The following is a 16,392-nucleotide window of genomic DNA, read 5'->3' as shown; positions in this document are numbered from 1 at the left end:
GTCGCTCAGTTGTTTCTGACTCTGAGACCCAATGGACTGTAGCCCGCCAGCCTCCTCCTGGGATTCTCCATGCAAGAAGACTGGAGTGGGTTGCCATGCCCTCCTCCAGGGAATCTTCCCAATCCAGGGTCAAACCCAGGTCTCCCGTACTGTGGGCGGATTCTTTACCGACTGAGCCATGAGGGAAGCCGAAATGGTGATGCTCATTAGCTACAAAGCCCACAGTCATCACTAGCTGCCTAATGGCCATAAGTTTTCATCAGCTAAGAATTCAGGGCAGGGTTGATGCACACATTGAAGGTATATAGGTGTACCGTCTTTTCAAATTCCAAATTTAAATTGCTTTTAAAAATAATAAAATGGATAATAATTAGAATTGAGCACTTGTTATTGACCACACATTTTTACACAGTTTTCCCTACGTTACAGTTGAGGAAAGTGGGACTTAAAGATATTAAGATTTTTTCCTCTATGTTGTACAACTTATAAGTGATCAAGCTAAGGTACAGGTCTGACCTCAAAGTCCATGATTTTTGCCATTGCCTGAAACTTAGTTTAGAAAATCATGTGAGTTTTAAGTTGTTCCTACTTATAAGCCCTTTATGAGGTATGTATTATCCTTAGTAATAAGCAGGCGGTGGATTTTTTGTAACATTTTAAATGCTTCTTTTACCTCTCCTCTCTGATGTTCTTTCCCCCTCCCTTTCTTGATTTAAATTGGTATGTAAACTTCTGTGTTCTCTAAATTGAATCAGTTGGGATAGAGATGTTATTTTATTTAAGGAAATATGCGTCAGCTTCTGTGAGGGTAAAAAAAGATGCTGGGTGAGGCAAAAGTATTTTGTTCACATAACCTATTTAGAAAAGCTTTATAAATAGGTTGTATCAGGTTGCCAATTATATAAAGGAAGACCTTATTTTGTAATTTTGATGTGCATAAATTTAGTTACCACAGATTAGTTAAAACCAGTCTCCCAACCACACAGGTAATGACGTGAAGTACATGAGACTTTACCGCTAGCTATTCATTCCTCAGATGACCTTGGAAATCACAGCCCTGCATCTTGATTAGTGAGCGACTAATCAAGCCTGTCAGTGATTGGTCCCTGGGCATCTGTCACTTGGTTCTCTTGTAGACAGCAGAGCCTGTAGTTGCCTAGCTTTCTTGTTCTCCAGTGATAAACTTATATGACACTTTACAAAAATGAATCATTTGAAAGAAGGAATTGGCTAAGAAGAAAATGCAACAAAGAAACGCTAGGTGTTACTGCTGGATGTGAAACCTAAGTGGAACATAAATGGAATTGTAGAAGAAATAGCTGGCTGTGGGGATGTTGACCGAATGAATGCCCACCATTCTAGAGACTCTAGGCATGCAGTCAGAGGAACTCAGAAACAGGCTGGTTATTATAAATGAGGAAAATGATTGTGATGAAAGGAATCAATAATGTCTTCAGGGAAGGAACATCAATAAAAACTTTACATTAAAGGAACTCTCAGAGGTATTGAAAGTACAAAGAATACAATTTGGAAGCTGTTGCAAACCTAGAAAGTATACCAAGCATGAAAAAGATGCTCACTCCATCTGCTGAGTTATTCAGTGAGAAGAAGGCACACAGGTTTAGATTAGTCCTGATCAGTTTTTTTTCAACATCTTATTTATTTTTAATTGAAAGATAATGTTTTACAGTATTGTGTTGGTTTCTGCCGTACATCTGATAAGTTTTTGAATAAAAAAGTAAAATACTCTAATTTTCAACATATCTAATGTTTTAAATTACAGTATAGTAAACAAATTTTTCAAGTTTCCTGTATATTATAACCTAGAGTAAGAGAGTTTTTAATGTTTTGGCAAAAAGTTTTAAAGATCATGAAACAATTTTCTGGTTGATTTTGAAGGTTGCTTTTTATGGTTACAGATTGTACAATGGTTTTTAATGGTTCTATACTACTATGCATAGCAAGGATTGCCTGTATTAAAAGCCAGTGTTTTGGAATTCTTCAGAACCATTCTGTGTACTAACAGGAGTTTTAATTTTGGTTTTGTTGATGGAGATCAGGGATGCATAACCAAGTTATCAGGTTGTTATTTTGTTTAAAACCCTTTCATGGCTTCCGTTATCATTAGAATAGAGCAGACTCTTCAGTGTGAACTGACCCCTGCCTCTGTATTTAGTTCTTGTGTTCTACCTCTTCTGTGTATTTTACTTTTTAGCCCTTAGGACTTAGGAAAGTGAAAGTGTTAGTCGCTCAGTTGTGTCTGACTCTCTGTGACCCCATGGACGGTAGCCCACCAGGCTCCTCTGTCCACGGAAGTGTCCAGACAAGAATACTGGAGTGGGTCGCCATTTCCTCCTCCAGGAGATTTTCCGGACCCAGGGAGCGAACCTGGGTTTCCTGTGTTACAGACAGATTTTTTACCATCTGCGCCATCAAGGAAGCCCGTAGGCTTCCTTAGGATTAAACTATGTATTTAATCGTGTAATTAGCCATGTAATATTTGCCTCCAATGGACCTATATTGTTTACTACTGAATGCCCAGCACCTGTGTACATATAAACATATGCATACACGTCCATTCATTCATCCATTTCCTTCTCCAGTATCAATATACAGTGCATGTTATACCTGCAGGGCACTCTGTACATTATATGTGCATAGATATATTTTTTCCTGTGGAGAAGAATGGTTACTTTCCCAAGATTCTCAAAGGATTCAGTGGTCTGAAAAAGTCAAGTATTGCACTATAGGAATTGATACAGTGAAATGAATACTCAGCCTAGGTGGTATCATTAAACATTAAAGATGTTCAGTTTCCAGTCTCAAACTGCATTTGAATATTTGGACATATAAGATATTATATATAGCCCTGAACAAGCATTTAAAACTACTGCATTGTCTGTAGAACATAAAATTCATTTTAAAAATGGTTATCTGTGTTGGGATATACTAACATAATAGTGATAGATGATGAACTGGGAATCAAACTACTATAAATCATGGAGGAATCTGTAAATTTTTCCTCATTTTTTTTTCCTCCTAGTGTGTGATTCAGAGAAGGCAATGGCACCCCACTCCAGTACTCTTGTCTGGACTATCCCATGGACAGAGGAGCCTGGTAGGCTGTAGTCCATGGGGTTGCTAAGAGTTGGATATGACTGAGCGTTTTCACTTTCACTTTTCACTTTCATGCTTTGGAGTAGGAAATGGCAACCCACTCCAGTGTTCTTGCCTGGAGAATCCCAGGGATGGGGGAGCCTGGTGGGCTGCGGTCTATGGGGTTGGGTCGCACAGAGTCGGACACGACAGAAGCGACTTCAGCAGCAGCAGCAGCAGCAGCAGCAGCAGTGTGTGATTGCTCCATTGGTTCAGGGTTCTTTTCAAATACTTCAAAATAATTTGGTAACATAAAATTGAAATATAACAATGACTAAAATGTTTCCAGTTAAGGAAGGTGACACTGATTTTCATGTTTGTTCTTTTTAGGAATGTTTTAAAGGAAGTTGGGCAACTCACAAGTTACTGCATAAGAAAGCAAGTAAGTAAAGTTACACATCTCTATACTGTTTTTCATAGAAGTGACTTCTTGCAGTAGACAAGAATTCTTACACCTCTGTAAGTGTGTATTTGAATGTTCTGACAGTATATAATCCCAGAAGCTAGAATTAGGGCAATTTTGTGCTTTGTGGTGTTCAATCATGTAAGTAAAATGTGACTGAGTAATACCTTTGTTAATGTTTTATTGCATATGTACCATGAAAACACGAGATGGTTGCTACGATAGTTGGATTGGCTTGACCAGTACCAGAGAATGTCCTGATCTTGGCATCTGGCGCCCACTCTGTCCTGTACTTCAAGCATTTGCGTGTTGCAGGCAGGGGCGCAGGAGCTCCATTTAATCAGATTGCTTTTGTTTTTGTGTAGTGTCCATTTTAATTGCTTTGTCTAACTCAGAATTGTATCACTTTGTTTTTTTGGTGTTTTAATGTTATTACCTGTAGCCTGATGTTTAATTTTCTTTTTTGAAGTTCCTTTGTGAAACACCACAAAGTGAAACTATTGGCTACTTTTTTAGCTATTGCTGTCAGCCACACTGATCTATCACTGATTCAAGTCATCTTTCCTGCTTTGGCAACTCATCCTATAAATTTAAGCCTTTAGGGTGGCTAGCTCAAGACAACTCATCACAATTACTTGAAAATTGACAAGGGCTTTTTGTTCTTATAGCATCGCCATCCTCATGGATGAAGGACTGGCAGATGGTACATGGTTCTTGGTATAAGGTTTCTTTTTCAACTTAACTGATTTTGGTATTTTTAGTTCATCTACTTTATATTTTTAAGGAATTTGCTGATTTGGTAAAGTTTGGTAGATTGTTTTATATTTATATACCTTCAAAATCTCATTGAGATCAATTTAACCACCATTTGAAGGAAAAGGAAATAAAAATTTAAAAAGACATTCTGTGGTTATAGAAAGTGAAGTCTGCATTTAGTCGAAGTGCTAAGGCTATTGTGGGAGGAAATATGGTTAGAGATGAGGAAAAGTGATTGTGAGTAAATGAGTTTAAAAAAACATAAATGACAGGATTTGTTACCTCAAAGGGTAGAGATAGGTTTAAATATGCCACTTTATTTTATTTACTCATACTTTAAATACTGTGCATCAGATGTGTTAGGTAATTTTAGAGCTCTTTGAGCCAATTATTAACATTTTTTACCCAGGAACTTCTGGAGGAAGGCATGGCAACCCACTCCAGTATTCTTGCCTTAAGAATCCCATGGACAGAGAAGCCTGGTGAGCTACAGTCCATGGGGTCACAAAGAGTCGGACATGAGTGAGAACCTAGCGTGCTCGCAGGCACCCAGGAACGTAAAGCATAGGGAACTGAAGGATTGAGGTGAAAGAGTATGCTACTAAAAGAACTTGACATGAGTCTCTTCTCCAAGTGTTTACCAGCTCAGTGAAGTGTGCTTGTTTCTTCAGTATTGGGTTTCTGAAGATAGGACTATTTTATTATGACTTATACTACAAGACAGTTAAACAGCTGGTGTTCCCGAAGTAATTTTTACTGTATTGGACTGAAACTACTTGTGTTTTACGTACATCTCTGGAGTTTAGTATGATGCCGTGTTTCAGATTGTGCCCTCTTGGATCTGACGGGATTAGGTTCACTGGGTGAGCCTAATATTCTTGGTCCCTTTGGGTGGTGTTGGGTAGAGTCAGCCCTCAGGTGGCCAGTCCTGTATTTTTCACACCCTAATAACCATAGTGGGTGACAGTCTTAGAGGAGGGGATGGTGTGGGGAAACATGATCTCCAGAGCTAAGGAGAGTATTGAGAAAGGGAATAGGGGAAAAAAGAAATAAGAGCTAGGGTTGGGCTGGGAAGCAACCAGAGCGGCTTAAAAGATAGCTCCTTAGTCCAAGAAATTATAGTGAGATAACATAGCAAATAGTTCTGTGTACTGATCTCTAATTAAAGATGACTGAGTCGTATTTATGTTCATGTGGCATATTGGTCTGTAATTTGCTTTTATATCTTTGACTGGATCTGGCATTAGAGTAATCCTGGACTCATAAAATGGGAAATGTCTCCTCCCCTTCTTTTTTCTGGAAAAGGTTGTGTAGTATTGGTATTATTTCTTCAGAAAATGTTTGCTGGAGTTCGCTAATGAAATAGTTAGGACTTGGAGGAGTTTTCTTGGTTGCAGAAGTTAATGAGGCCTTAGGAAGTTCCAAATGTGAGTTAAAGAGCAACATTTATTTTTCTTGTGTCCTAGGGAAGAAGACCACTTGGCTATAACATCTTGGAAAGCCTGATGTTACAATGGCTTTAATGCTGATGCTTGAGTGCATTTTTCCTATGCATACCTACTGCCAGAGTTTACGTAGTATTAGCATTTGCCTTTGGTCTGATCTGTGTAAGTTGTAGCACTTCACATCTCAATACTGTATTAGTATACACTTTTACACTTACCACTAACACACTTTCTTTGTCGCCGATTTTCCTAAAGTAAAAAGGTGGATGTGTTTGACAAGTGTCTTTTGAATAGCCAAAAATGTGGTATAAAAACTCACTTAAAAAAAGAGCATCTCTATGGGAATTCTCTGGTGGTCCAGCTGGACACAGTGCTTTCGCTGCCGTGGCTGATGTTCAGTCCCTGGCTGGGGAACTAAGATCCCCACAAGCCACTTGGCACAGCCAGAACAAACCAACCACCTCTAAATAATACTTTTTCTTCTACTCTTCTGCCCTTCCAAGCTAGTGTGCTTGAGTTTTGGATTGTACAGGGAAGAGGTTAGGTAATATTTCAGAACTGGTTGCAGCAAGCTTTGTGAGCATGGATTACCCTAAGCCTCACCTCCAAACTACCGAAATCATGGGTTTCTTGTGAGGGTTAAATGGGCAGTAATTAGTAAGTGCTCAGCAGCCATTTATCGGGAGAACTGAGTCAGGATTGTGGTCAGAAAATTCTGTCCCAGGCAGAGCTTAGATACGGGCAGTTTTTTGTGAAATCTGACTGGAGGAGGCCACGTGTTTTAGAGAAAGAAGAATGTGACGTGTAATACTTGAGATCTGACCTTGTACGAATCGGGTTCTCTCCAACACCACCTGCAGCTTACCTGGCCCTGTTGTTGCATGGTGATGTTTGAGAGACAACTTACAGGTGTTTTTTTTGCTGGCCTATGCTTTCACAGTCTTTGTGAGAAGAGCAGTTAATGTGCAATTTTGTTACCAACCCCCAGTCCAATTTCTGTTTATTGGATTTCTGTTACGTGTCTAGGACTTAGGGGCTTAGATCAAATTTATCCTTAAATAGTTTAATTTATTTTGGAAGAATGACTTTCCCTAAGTAAATTACACCTAGAGATTAGAAAAGAACTTGCCATATGTCATTCTTGTCTAGCTAGCTTTTGGGTTATAATGCTTGTTTGAGGTCTGCTTTGAATTCTCTTGAAAATTGATTGTGGACAGTTCAGAATCCAGATCAGTAGGAAGCTTTGAAAGGTTTTACATCCTTCCTTTTCCCTGCATTCTCCCTTGGAATATGTTAAAGCAAAAAGCCTGCATCTTGATTGCTATTCTGTGCTATATTTCTGGTGAAAATTATTCTTGAGTTTCATAATTCAGACAGAAGCACTTGGTGCTATCACAGCCAAAGCAGGTTATCAGGCCTGCATTTAAAACTATTTTCTATAATGTTTGGGGGCTTCCCTGGTGGCTCTGATGGTAAAGTGTTTGTCTGCAGTGCAGGAGACCCGGGTTCGATCCCTGGGTCAGGAAGATCCTCTGGAGAAAGAAATGGCAACCCACTGCAGTACTCTTGTCTGGAAAATTCCATGGATGGAGGAGCCTAGTGGGCTACAGTCCATGGGGTCGCTAAGAGTTGGACACAACTGAACGACTTTACTTGCACGTCACTATAATGTTTAACCCCAGTGGCAATGAATAGAGTCCATTTTTGTCCTGGAATGAAAAACAGCTTTCCTATTGACATTAGCATTCACAGAGGCTTTCTTGAGCTTCATAGGGGAGAAAAATACCTAAAATTCAGTAGCGTAGTAGAGCTTTTCTTTCTCTTTTCTCTTCTTATTCTTTTCTATTCTTTTACTTCATATGTACTATTATAATTATATTTTCTTCCAAAATAATGTGAATGGATTGGTTGTATTTTTGCATTCTTGTCAATTGCACATCAAGGGTCTTTCACGCCTAAGTTGACCACGTGCTTTGTGGAGAGAATACTCTACTAGTAAGCAGCATTTCCACATTTCTCTGCCCATGTGAACCAAAATTCCCCCGTTCCTTCATCTGTAAAATGAGAAAATGAGACTAGATTATCTTTCTCTGTTGTTGTTGATAACTTTAGTCACCATGCTGTACATTATATTCCCAGGACTGACTGACCACATGACTGGATTTTTGTACCTTTTGACCACCTTCACTCATTTCACCATTCCTCTTTGGCTTAAAATATCTATTCTCCCATTTTGTATTTTAGATAGATCACTTAAAGGGGAGTTTTTTCCCTAAAATTATTTGAAGCCTGACTTTTAAAACCTGTGAGAGCATAACAGTAATCAGGAAAAGATTGGTATGCATTGAGAAGTATATAGGCTGTTACTTGGTGTGGGAGGGATTTGAATTCCTGCTGTTTAAAGTCTCAGGTTAGTAGTTCTATTTTAGTATGTAGATAGAGCAGTGTGCTCAGATACCATTGAGGGTATGTTCTGTGTGAAAAAGATTTTAGGTGCATTTCAGTTAATGCAGCATTATATATTATTAACTAACCTGGGTTTATTAACTAACCTGGGGTCTTTGGTTCTTATATTTCTAATGAATTTTCAGTAACTTTTGATTGATTATTCCCTCCCCTTATCTTTGCCTTTTCCTACTCCCTTCTATTACTCCCTTACATATTACTACTTTTCTAAAATTTTTTTACTGTGATATAGTTCTACTTTAATTTAATATAGTTCTTCCTTCTGTTACCTCCTTCCTGAAAAAAAGCAGACGATACTCATAAAATTTTCAAAGCAACTAAAAATGTTTACTTGACAGTCTGTCATCAGCTAAGTGAGAAGTTGTTTTTTTTTTTTTAACTTTAAATTTGCTTGGGGATTATTTAGAATCTGTTCTTTTAGTAAAAGCATGGAACCCATTTCATAATGTCTGCCCTCAGCTGGGAAGTTTTGACTAGGCTCACGTTTTATATTTCAAAAAACAGGCTTCCTGTAAATTGACACTGTAGAGAGAATGCATTTAGCATTTATTTGAGAAAAGGAGTTTGACCACGTGCTGTTCCTATTCAACATTGTGTAAAAACTGATAATATGTTTAGTTTGGGCTTTTTCTCCCAAGACACTTAGATCTTTCAGGAGGCAGAGGGTTGTGGATAGAGCAAGAACATAGTATTTTGGGGATTCAGGTTAAGGTGGAAGTTTGCTTGATTTTGTGCCTGGGCTCTTTGGCTTGGCTTTCAAGTATGTGATTGTTAAAAATATGCTGCTGCTTAGTGGCTTGAGTGCTGAGGCATTTCTTTCTCTAATTCATCCGTCCATCTCCCAGAAGATGAAAAGGCCAAGCGAGAAGTGTCTTCCTGGACTGTAGAAGGTGATATCAACACTGATCCATGGGCAGGTTATCGATATACTGGAAAACTCAGACCCCATTATCCACTGGTGAGTAAATAAGGTAATAAAAATTTAATATTTTTTTAAACCAGTCTTCATAATTTTCAGTTTTCTAAAAATGGTTCTTATAATTTGTATTCCGATTCTGAATCATGTGCTTAGGATTAAGGTTACATTCTAGCTTTTTAGCTTTCATGGTATGTTGTTTACAAGTTAGTAGGGATAATTGCCAGTCATGAAGCAGAAGAAATTTTAGATTAAGGATCAAGACTTCTTTAATTAAAAAAAAATGAGGTAGAATAGATATTTTTAGGTCAGGATAATGGGAGTATATATTACTACTATTCTAAAATTTTTTTACTGTGATATAGTTCTACTTTAATGTAGATAAGACTTTTCTGCCCCTCTTGCTCCTTCCTGTGTTTTTGGCGGACTGACTTCAGAGTCTTAACCTCGGAATTGATTTAAGTTGAAATTTGTCATTCTGAAATATTTAAATTCTTTTTACTGTTGTCTTTTTATTAAAGAAGTACATCTTTAATTTTTAAAATTTGGAAAAATGTAAGAAAGTCTCTTTAATCGTAGTTTCCAGAGATAATGACCAGGAACATAACGGTGCACATTTACTTCGAGACAACATTTCGTTATTGCTTTGGTTCACGGATTTGTTTGGAACAACACAGGCGCCTCCCCTGTCTGTGTGTAATCATAAATCTTCAGTGCCCTCTGGCACTCTCTCTGTCACTTACATGTTCTGGGAAGGGGCATGACAGTAGCACCAGGAAAGTAAAGCTCAGTCCTCACGAAATAGACATGTTGTGATATTTAAGATGTCCTGTAAAACCTTTTTTTTTTTTATTTAAATGAGATGAATGAACTTTTTTATTTGGTATTGATCCCCCCACTTTTATTTGCATTGTTAGTAGATTTTAATAATGAAAGTTACTTTCACATTTGAATCGGATCCAGCTAACTTCTTTGTTGTTTTCAGATGCCAACAAGGCCAGTGCCAAGTTATATTCAAAGACCAGATTATGCTGATCACCCTTTAGGTAAATTCTGCTCTGCTGTTTCTTCATATTTTCAGTTTATGAGCTTGATGACTACTGCAAAGGAAAAGAGTACTTTTTTAGTAGAAAATTTTCATTGCTGCATTTCTAATATTTTTTTTCCAAGATAAACTAGAATATTTGAATTAAAAATTCTTTCCTCACACTAGAAATCTAATCAGTTCTGAAGACATTGTTTATATAGCTGTTAAAGGCTACATCCAACATAATACTGTATTTTGTGTTGTTATATCAAATTCTAGCTTTTAAAAAAAAGTTATTTTAACATGTTCTCCTGCCTTAATTAAATAATATCTGTTTACATAAAAGCAGATGGTGGAGGTCCTGCGTGCATGCCTAACTAAAGATTCTGTATTGTAGCAGTAATAGAAATAGTAGTAATGGGATGATAATAATAGTAATAGTGATGCTGATGATTCTATAATTGATACTTATTTTTTCATAACTGTGTGTCAAACATTGTGTCAACTTCTTTACGTGTATTACTCCATTTTATACTTTGAGCACTCCTGTGGTGGGTTCTATTGTCTTCTCCATTTTATATTAATTATAGTGAGACACAGAGAAGATAGGTAATTTGCAGCATGGTGGTGGTTTAGTTGAGAAGTCGTGTCCATCTCTTGCAGCCCCATGGACTGTAGCCTACCAGGCTCCTCTGTCCATGAAACTTCCCCAGGTGAGAATACTGGAATGGTTTGCCATTTCCTACTCCAGGGGATCTTCCCTCCCCAAGGATTGAACATCAGTCTCCTGCATTGTAGGCAGATTCTTAACACTGAGCCACCAGGGATGCCCAATTGGCAGCATCAGTTCAGTTCAGTTCAGTCACTCAGTTGTCTCCGACTCTTTGCGACCCCATAAATCGCAGCACACCAGGCCTCCCTGTCCATCACCAACTCCCGGAGTTCACCCAGACTCACGTCCATCAAGTCATTGATGCCATCCAGGCATCTCATCCTCTGTCGTCCCCTTCTCCTCCTGCCCCCAATCCCTCCCAGCATCAGAGTCTTTTCCAATGAGTCAACTCTTCGCATGAGGTGGCCAAAGTACTGGACTTCAGCTTTAGCATCATTCCTTCCAAAGAAATCCCAGGGCTGATCTCCTTCAGAATGGACTGGTTGGATCTCCTTGCAGAGTCCAAGGGTCTCTCAAGAGTCTTCTCCAACACCACAGTTCAAAAGCATCAATTCTTCGGCACTCAGCCTTCTTCACAGTCCAACTCTCACATCCACACACGACCACAGGAAAAACCATAGCCTTGACTAGCCGGACCTTTGTTGGCAAAGTAATGTCTCTGCTTTTGAATATGCTATCTAGGTTGGTCATAACTTTCCTTCCAAGGAGTAAGCGTCTTTTAATTTCATGGCTGCAGTCACCATCTGCACTGATTTTGGAGCCCCCAAAAATAAAGTCTGACACTGTTTCCACTGTTTCTCCATCTGTTTCCTATGAAGTGATGGGACCGGATGCCATGATCTTCGTTTTCTGAATGTTGAGCTTTAAGCCAACTTTTTCACTCTCCACTTTCACTTTCATCAAGAGGCTTTTGAGTTCCTCTTCACTTTCTGCCATAAGGGTGGTGTCATCTGCATATCTGAGGTGATTGATATTTCTCCTGGCAATCTTGATTCCAGCTTGTGCTTCTTCCAGCCCAGCGTTTCTCATGATGTACTCTGCATAGAAGTTAAATAAGCAGGGTGACAATATACAGCCTTGACATACTCCTTTCCTATTTGGAACCAGTCTGTTGTTCCATGTCCAGTTCTAACTATTGCTTCCTGACCTGCATATAGGTTTCCCAAGAGGCAGGCAGGTCAGGTGGTCTGGTATTCAGAAAAAAGTACATAGATAAGGTAAATTCTGGTAGCATAAAATGTTATGAAGGGAAAAGTGAGTACGTTTCCCCAGAAGTAATCACTGTTAATGATTTCTTGGAGAACTTTTCAGCAGTCTTTGTTGTGCATACACGTGTTAGCACCCTCTCCATCCAGTTATACAAAAAACGAACAAGCATATACGCCTTTTCACCTTGTGGTACTGTATTTTATGTTGTAAATATTCCATATAAGGTCACATAAAACCATTTGTTTTTTTTTTTTTTTTAACCTTATGAAAAAGAAACATCTAGAATATTATTTGACCAAGTATCTAGTTACTGTGGCCTAGCCAAGTTGACACATAAAATTAACTGCCTCATATGTTCTCTGAGAATTGTTATGCTATTATCCATATGACTATAATTAATGGAATTTTATTAAATTTTTCATATAACCCCATTAATTTTGGTGTTTCATTGTATAGGCTTTATATTTAAGTGAAATGTTTGGAAGTAGAAATGATGGCAATCAAGTTTTCTTGTCTTTAAAAGCTTGCTTTTAATATTTAACCACCATGTTTTTAATGAGTGAAGTATTCCACTGTGTGTACATGTTATAATTTATTAAACCAGACTCCTATGAATTTATTTCTAGGTTTTTCCCAGTTTATTTCTAGATTATTTCCAGGTTTTATTTCTTCCAGTTTGACCACAGGAACTGCTCTTGTGCACACTGTTCACGTGCATCTTTGTGCACATGTCGAGAGCATTTCTATAAGCGAATTGTCTAAAGTAAAACAGCTAGATCGCAGGATACGTGCATTTAAAAAAATTTGAGAGATAATTACAAATCTCAGCGATTCTTCAGTTAAAAACATGTGAGAGTCTATTTTCTTCTGTCTTCCTCAGCTTAGTATGTTATCAAGTTTTATGATCTCTGCTGATCTGAAAGATGAAAAATGATACTTTGCATTTATTTTAATTTGCATTTTTTAAGTTATGAGTAAGGTTGAGCATCTCTTTACTTTTATTATTATTTATTTATTTAATTTATTTATTGGGCCGTGCCAGGTCTTAGTTGCAGTATGTGGGATCTAGTTCCCTGACGAATTGAACCTGGGCCCCCTGTATTGGGAATTCAAAGTCTTAGCCACTGGACCAGCAGGGAAGTCCCCATCTCTTTACTTTTAAAAATCATTTGTATTTTTCTTTTTGAACTGTCTATTGATATCCTTAGCCTTTTTTCTCCCTCTCAGATTACTTAGTTTTTTCCTTCTGACTTATAAACGTTCTTTCTATATTGAGGAAAATAATCTCTCTTGATGTACTATAAAATGTTTTCTCCTAAGCAGATAGTTACATTTTTGTCTTTGTTTATAACTTTACATTTATGACAAACTTTCAACATTATTTTGTAGCAAAATTTGTCAGTGTTTTCTTTTAAGGTGTTTATGGCTTTATGACCTAGGAGGACCTTTTTGGTTCAGTGATAATAAGAATATTTTCCTATGATTTCTTCTACTATTTCTGTGATTTTACTCTTTTTGTGTGTGTGATAAAATTTTGGGCCCATGTGAAACTTACTTATTATTAGGAGTGAAGTAGGGCTGCAACTTAATTTTTTCCCAGAAGAATATCTGATTGTCACGTCACTGGTTGTTTTTAACAATCAGTCTTTTTCTTACTGATTTAAAATGTAACCTATATCACTGTATTATATTTTCATATATCTTTGGGTCTATTTTTGGATTCTGTTCTGTTTCATTAACCCATTTGTCTAATCATATGCCATCACCAAACTCTTAATTATTATAGCTATTGAGTGTTTTACCTGCTCCAGTGTTCTTGCCTGGAGAATCCCAGGGACGGGGGAGCCTGGTGGGCTGCCGTCTATGGGGTCGCACAGAGTCGGACACGACTGAGGCGACTTAGCAGCAGCAGCAGCAGCAGCATGGAGTGTTTTAATATTTGGTAGGCCTTGTTGCTCTCTTTTTCAGAATTTTCCTGACTCTTCTTGCATGTTTGTTTTTCCATGTGAAATTTAGGATCAGCTTGTCTGGTTTCTAAAAATGTCCCATTACCATTTTTTATAGGGATAGTATTAAATTTATAGACTAACTTTGGAAGAATTGACACCTTTACAATATTGAGTCTTCCTATCCAAGAACAGGGTATGCTTTTCTATTTTATTTAAGTCTCCTGTATGTCTTTCAGTGGTATTTTAAAATTTTCTTCATTAGGTCTTTTAACATTAAGTTATTCCTGGATACTTTATCTCTTTAAGTTATTCTTGTGAATATAGTATCTTCTGTATTTTTTGATTTGTTTTTTTCATAGCTCAGTTGGTAAAGAATCCGCCTGCAATGCAGGAGACCCTGGTTCGATTCCTGGGTTGGGAAGATCCCCTGGAGAAGGGATAGGCTACCCAGTCCAGTATTCTTGGGCTTCCCTGTGGCTCAGCTGGTAAAGAATCTGCCTGCGGTGGGGAATACCTGGGTTTGATCCCTGCGTTGGGAAGATCCCCTGGAGAAGGGAATGGCTACCCACTCCAGTATTGTGGCCTGGAGAATTCCAGGGACTCTCCAGTCCATGGGGTTGCAAAGAGTGTCCACGACCGAGCAACTTTCACTTTCACTTTGTGTATGGCAGAGTTATTGATTTTTATATATTATAATCTGCCAACTTGCTGAATTCTTATTTCTAGTTATTTTCCACGTATTCTCTTGTTCTAGGGATATATAATCATATCTGAAATTAATAAAGATTTTGTTCCTTTTCTAAGTTTATATGTCTTATTTCTTTCTCTAGTTAAATATGTCTGCGGTATTGTCAGAACAGTGCTAACAATACTAGTGCTGATAGTGGGCATTCCACGATGTTGGTTCTTGGCTTGAGATTTGTATTTATCATGTAATGGTGGTAGCTGGTTGTGTTATCAGAGCTATCTTTCTAGATGATCATTTATTTTCCAATCTTTAATCTATGACTATGATGAGTTATATTGATAGTTAATATTGAATTATACTTGTCTTTCCAATATGAATTTCACTCAATTCATAGTGTACTATGTGTTTTTTGGATTTTGCTAGATAATATTTTATTTGGGATTTTTATATCAGCATTTATAAAGAGTAGTTTATGGTTATAGTCTTTTTGTCAGATTTTGAAATTATTATTATACTAGCTGTAATGCTTCTCAGTATATGAATAAATTAAGCTGATTTTATTAGTGAAAATTCTTAGGGCAGTATTTTTCAAAGTTTTTTTGATTGTGAACTGGAGTGAGAACTGTATTTTATAACATAATCTGTATATATGTGTGTGTATAAATTAACAGCCAAAGATTTCACAACAGCCTGTATATAGTCTATTTTCTATTCAGTTTATTTACTTTAAACAAATGTTAAGTCATAGCCCTCTAATAGCCACTAAATGATCATAAGTTGTAGTTTGAAAAACACTGACTTAGGTTCCAGTTTTAGAAAATAAATGAGTGTAATTAATTCATCAGTTGTTGATATATGCTTGCTACACAGGAGATGATCATGAAAACAGATATAAATTAATTATATGGTGCTGTTCAAAAAATCATTTATTGACCTTATTACACACTGCCTGTCAAATAATAAATATGCCATCTTGACTGATTTCTAATAAATCTGAAAATTTGTTCTTTAGAATTCTTCCTTCAGTTTGTTTAGCAAATTTCATGTTGAAAGTATTTTTTCGGAAACCCTGACCTGGACCCTCCCATATTATGAAATACCATTGTGTGAATTAGACTGACTATTATTTTATCATTGGGGAGTAATTATGCTTTTATATACTACATCTTTTTGTTCATTTTGGTTTTACTTAGTGATTTTCTTTTCCAGGAATGTCTGAATCTGAGCAAGCTCTTAAAGGTACTTCTCAAATTAAGTTACTCTCATCTGAAGATATAGAAGGGATGCGGCTCGTATGTAGGGTAAGAGTTTTCCCCTCCTCCTAGGATAGGACTTGTTTAAGTAGTTAGAACAAATGAAGTCAATGATTTGCACATGTACAAAGGTGGCAAATGTTACCTAGTAAGACTGTGACTGGCCGTTTTTTTTTTTTTTTGAAAAAAAATTTTCATTAAAGTATAGTTGATTTACAATGTTGTATTAATTTCTGCTGTACATCTAAGTGATTCAGTTATGTATACATTCTTTTTTATATTCTTTACCATTATGTTTATTCCAGGATATTGAATATGGTTTTCTGTACTATGCAGTAGGACCCTGTTGTCTGTCCATTCTTTATGTAATAGTTATTTCCTATGGTTCTTTGATGAAAATCATTTATCTATTCTTTTATTTCCCTCCCTTTCCTTCTCCATTGTAGAACTG

General features: G+C 37.2%; 1 protein-coding gene across 1 annotated transcript in view; it reads left to right on the top strand.

Moving 5' to 3' along the window:
• The window catches only part of METAP1 (methionyl aminopeptidase 1), a 51,023-nt gene that overhangs the window by 16,637 nt on the left and 17,994 nt on the right, over positions 1-16,392 (top strand). Inside the window, 4 exon segments of the mRNA NM_001102037.1 lie at positions 3,487-3,538; positions 9,072-9,184; positions 10,128-10,188; positions 15,898-15,989. Coding sequence (NP_001095507.1) covers positions 3,487-3,538; positions 9,072-9,184; positions 10,128-10,188; positions 15,898-15,989 — 318 coding nt within the window.

This window comes from Bos taurus, chromosome 6 (genome assembly GCF_002263795.3).
Source record: "Bos taurus isolate L1 Dominette 01449 registration number 42190680 breed Hereford chromosome 6, ARS-UCD2.0, whole genome shotgun sequence".
In the NCBI taxonomy this organism is placed as follows: domain Eukaryota; kingdom Metazoa; phylum Chordata; class Mammalia; order Artiodactyla; family Bovidae; genus Bos; species Bos taurus.
The sequence above is the reverse complement of the archived record's forward strand: the minus strand, read 5'-3'. Positions and strand labels throughout refer to the sequence as shown.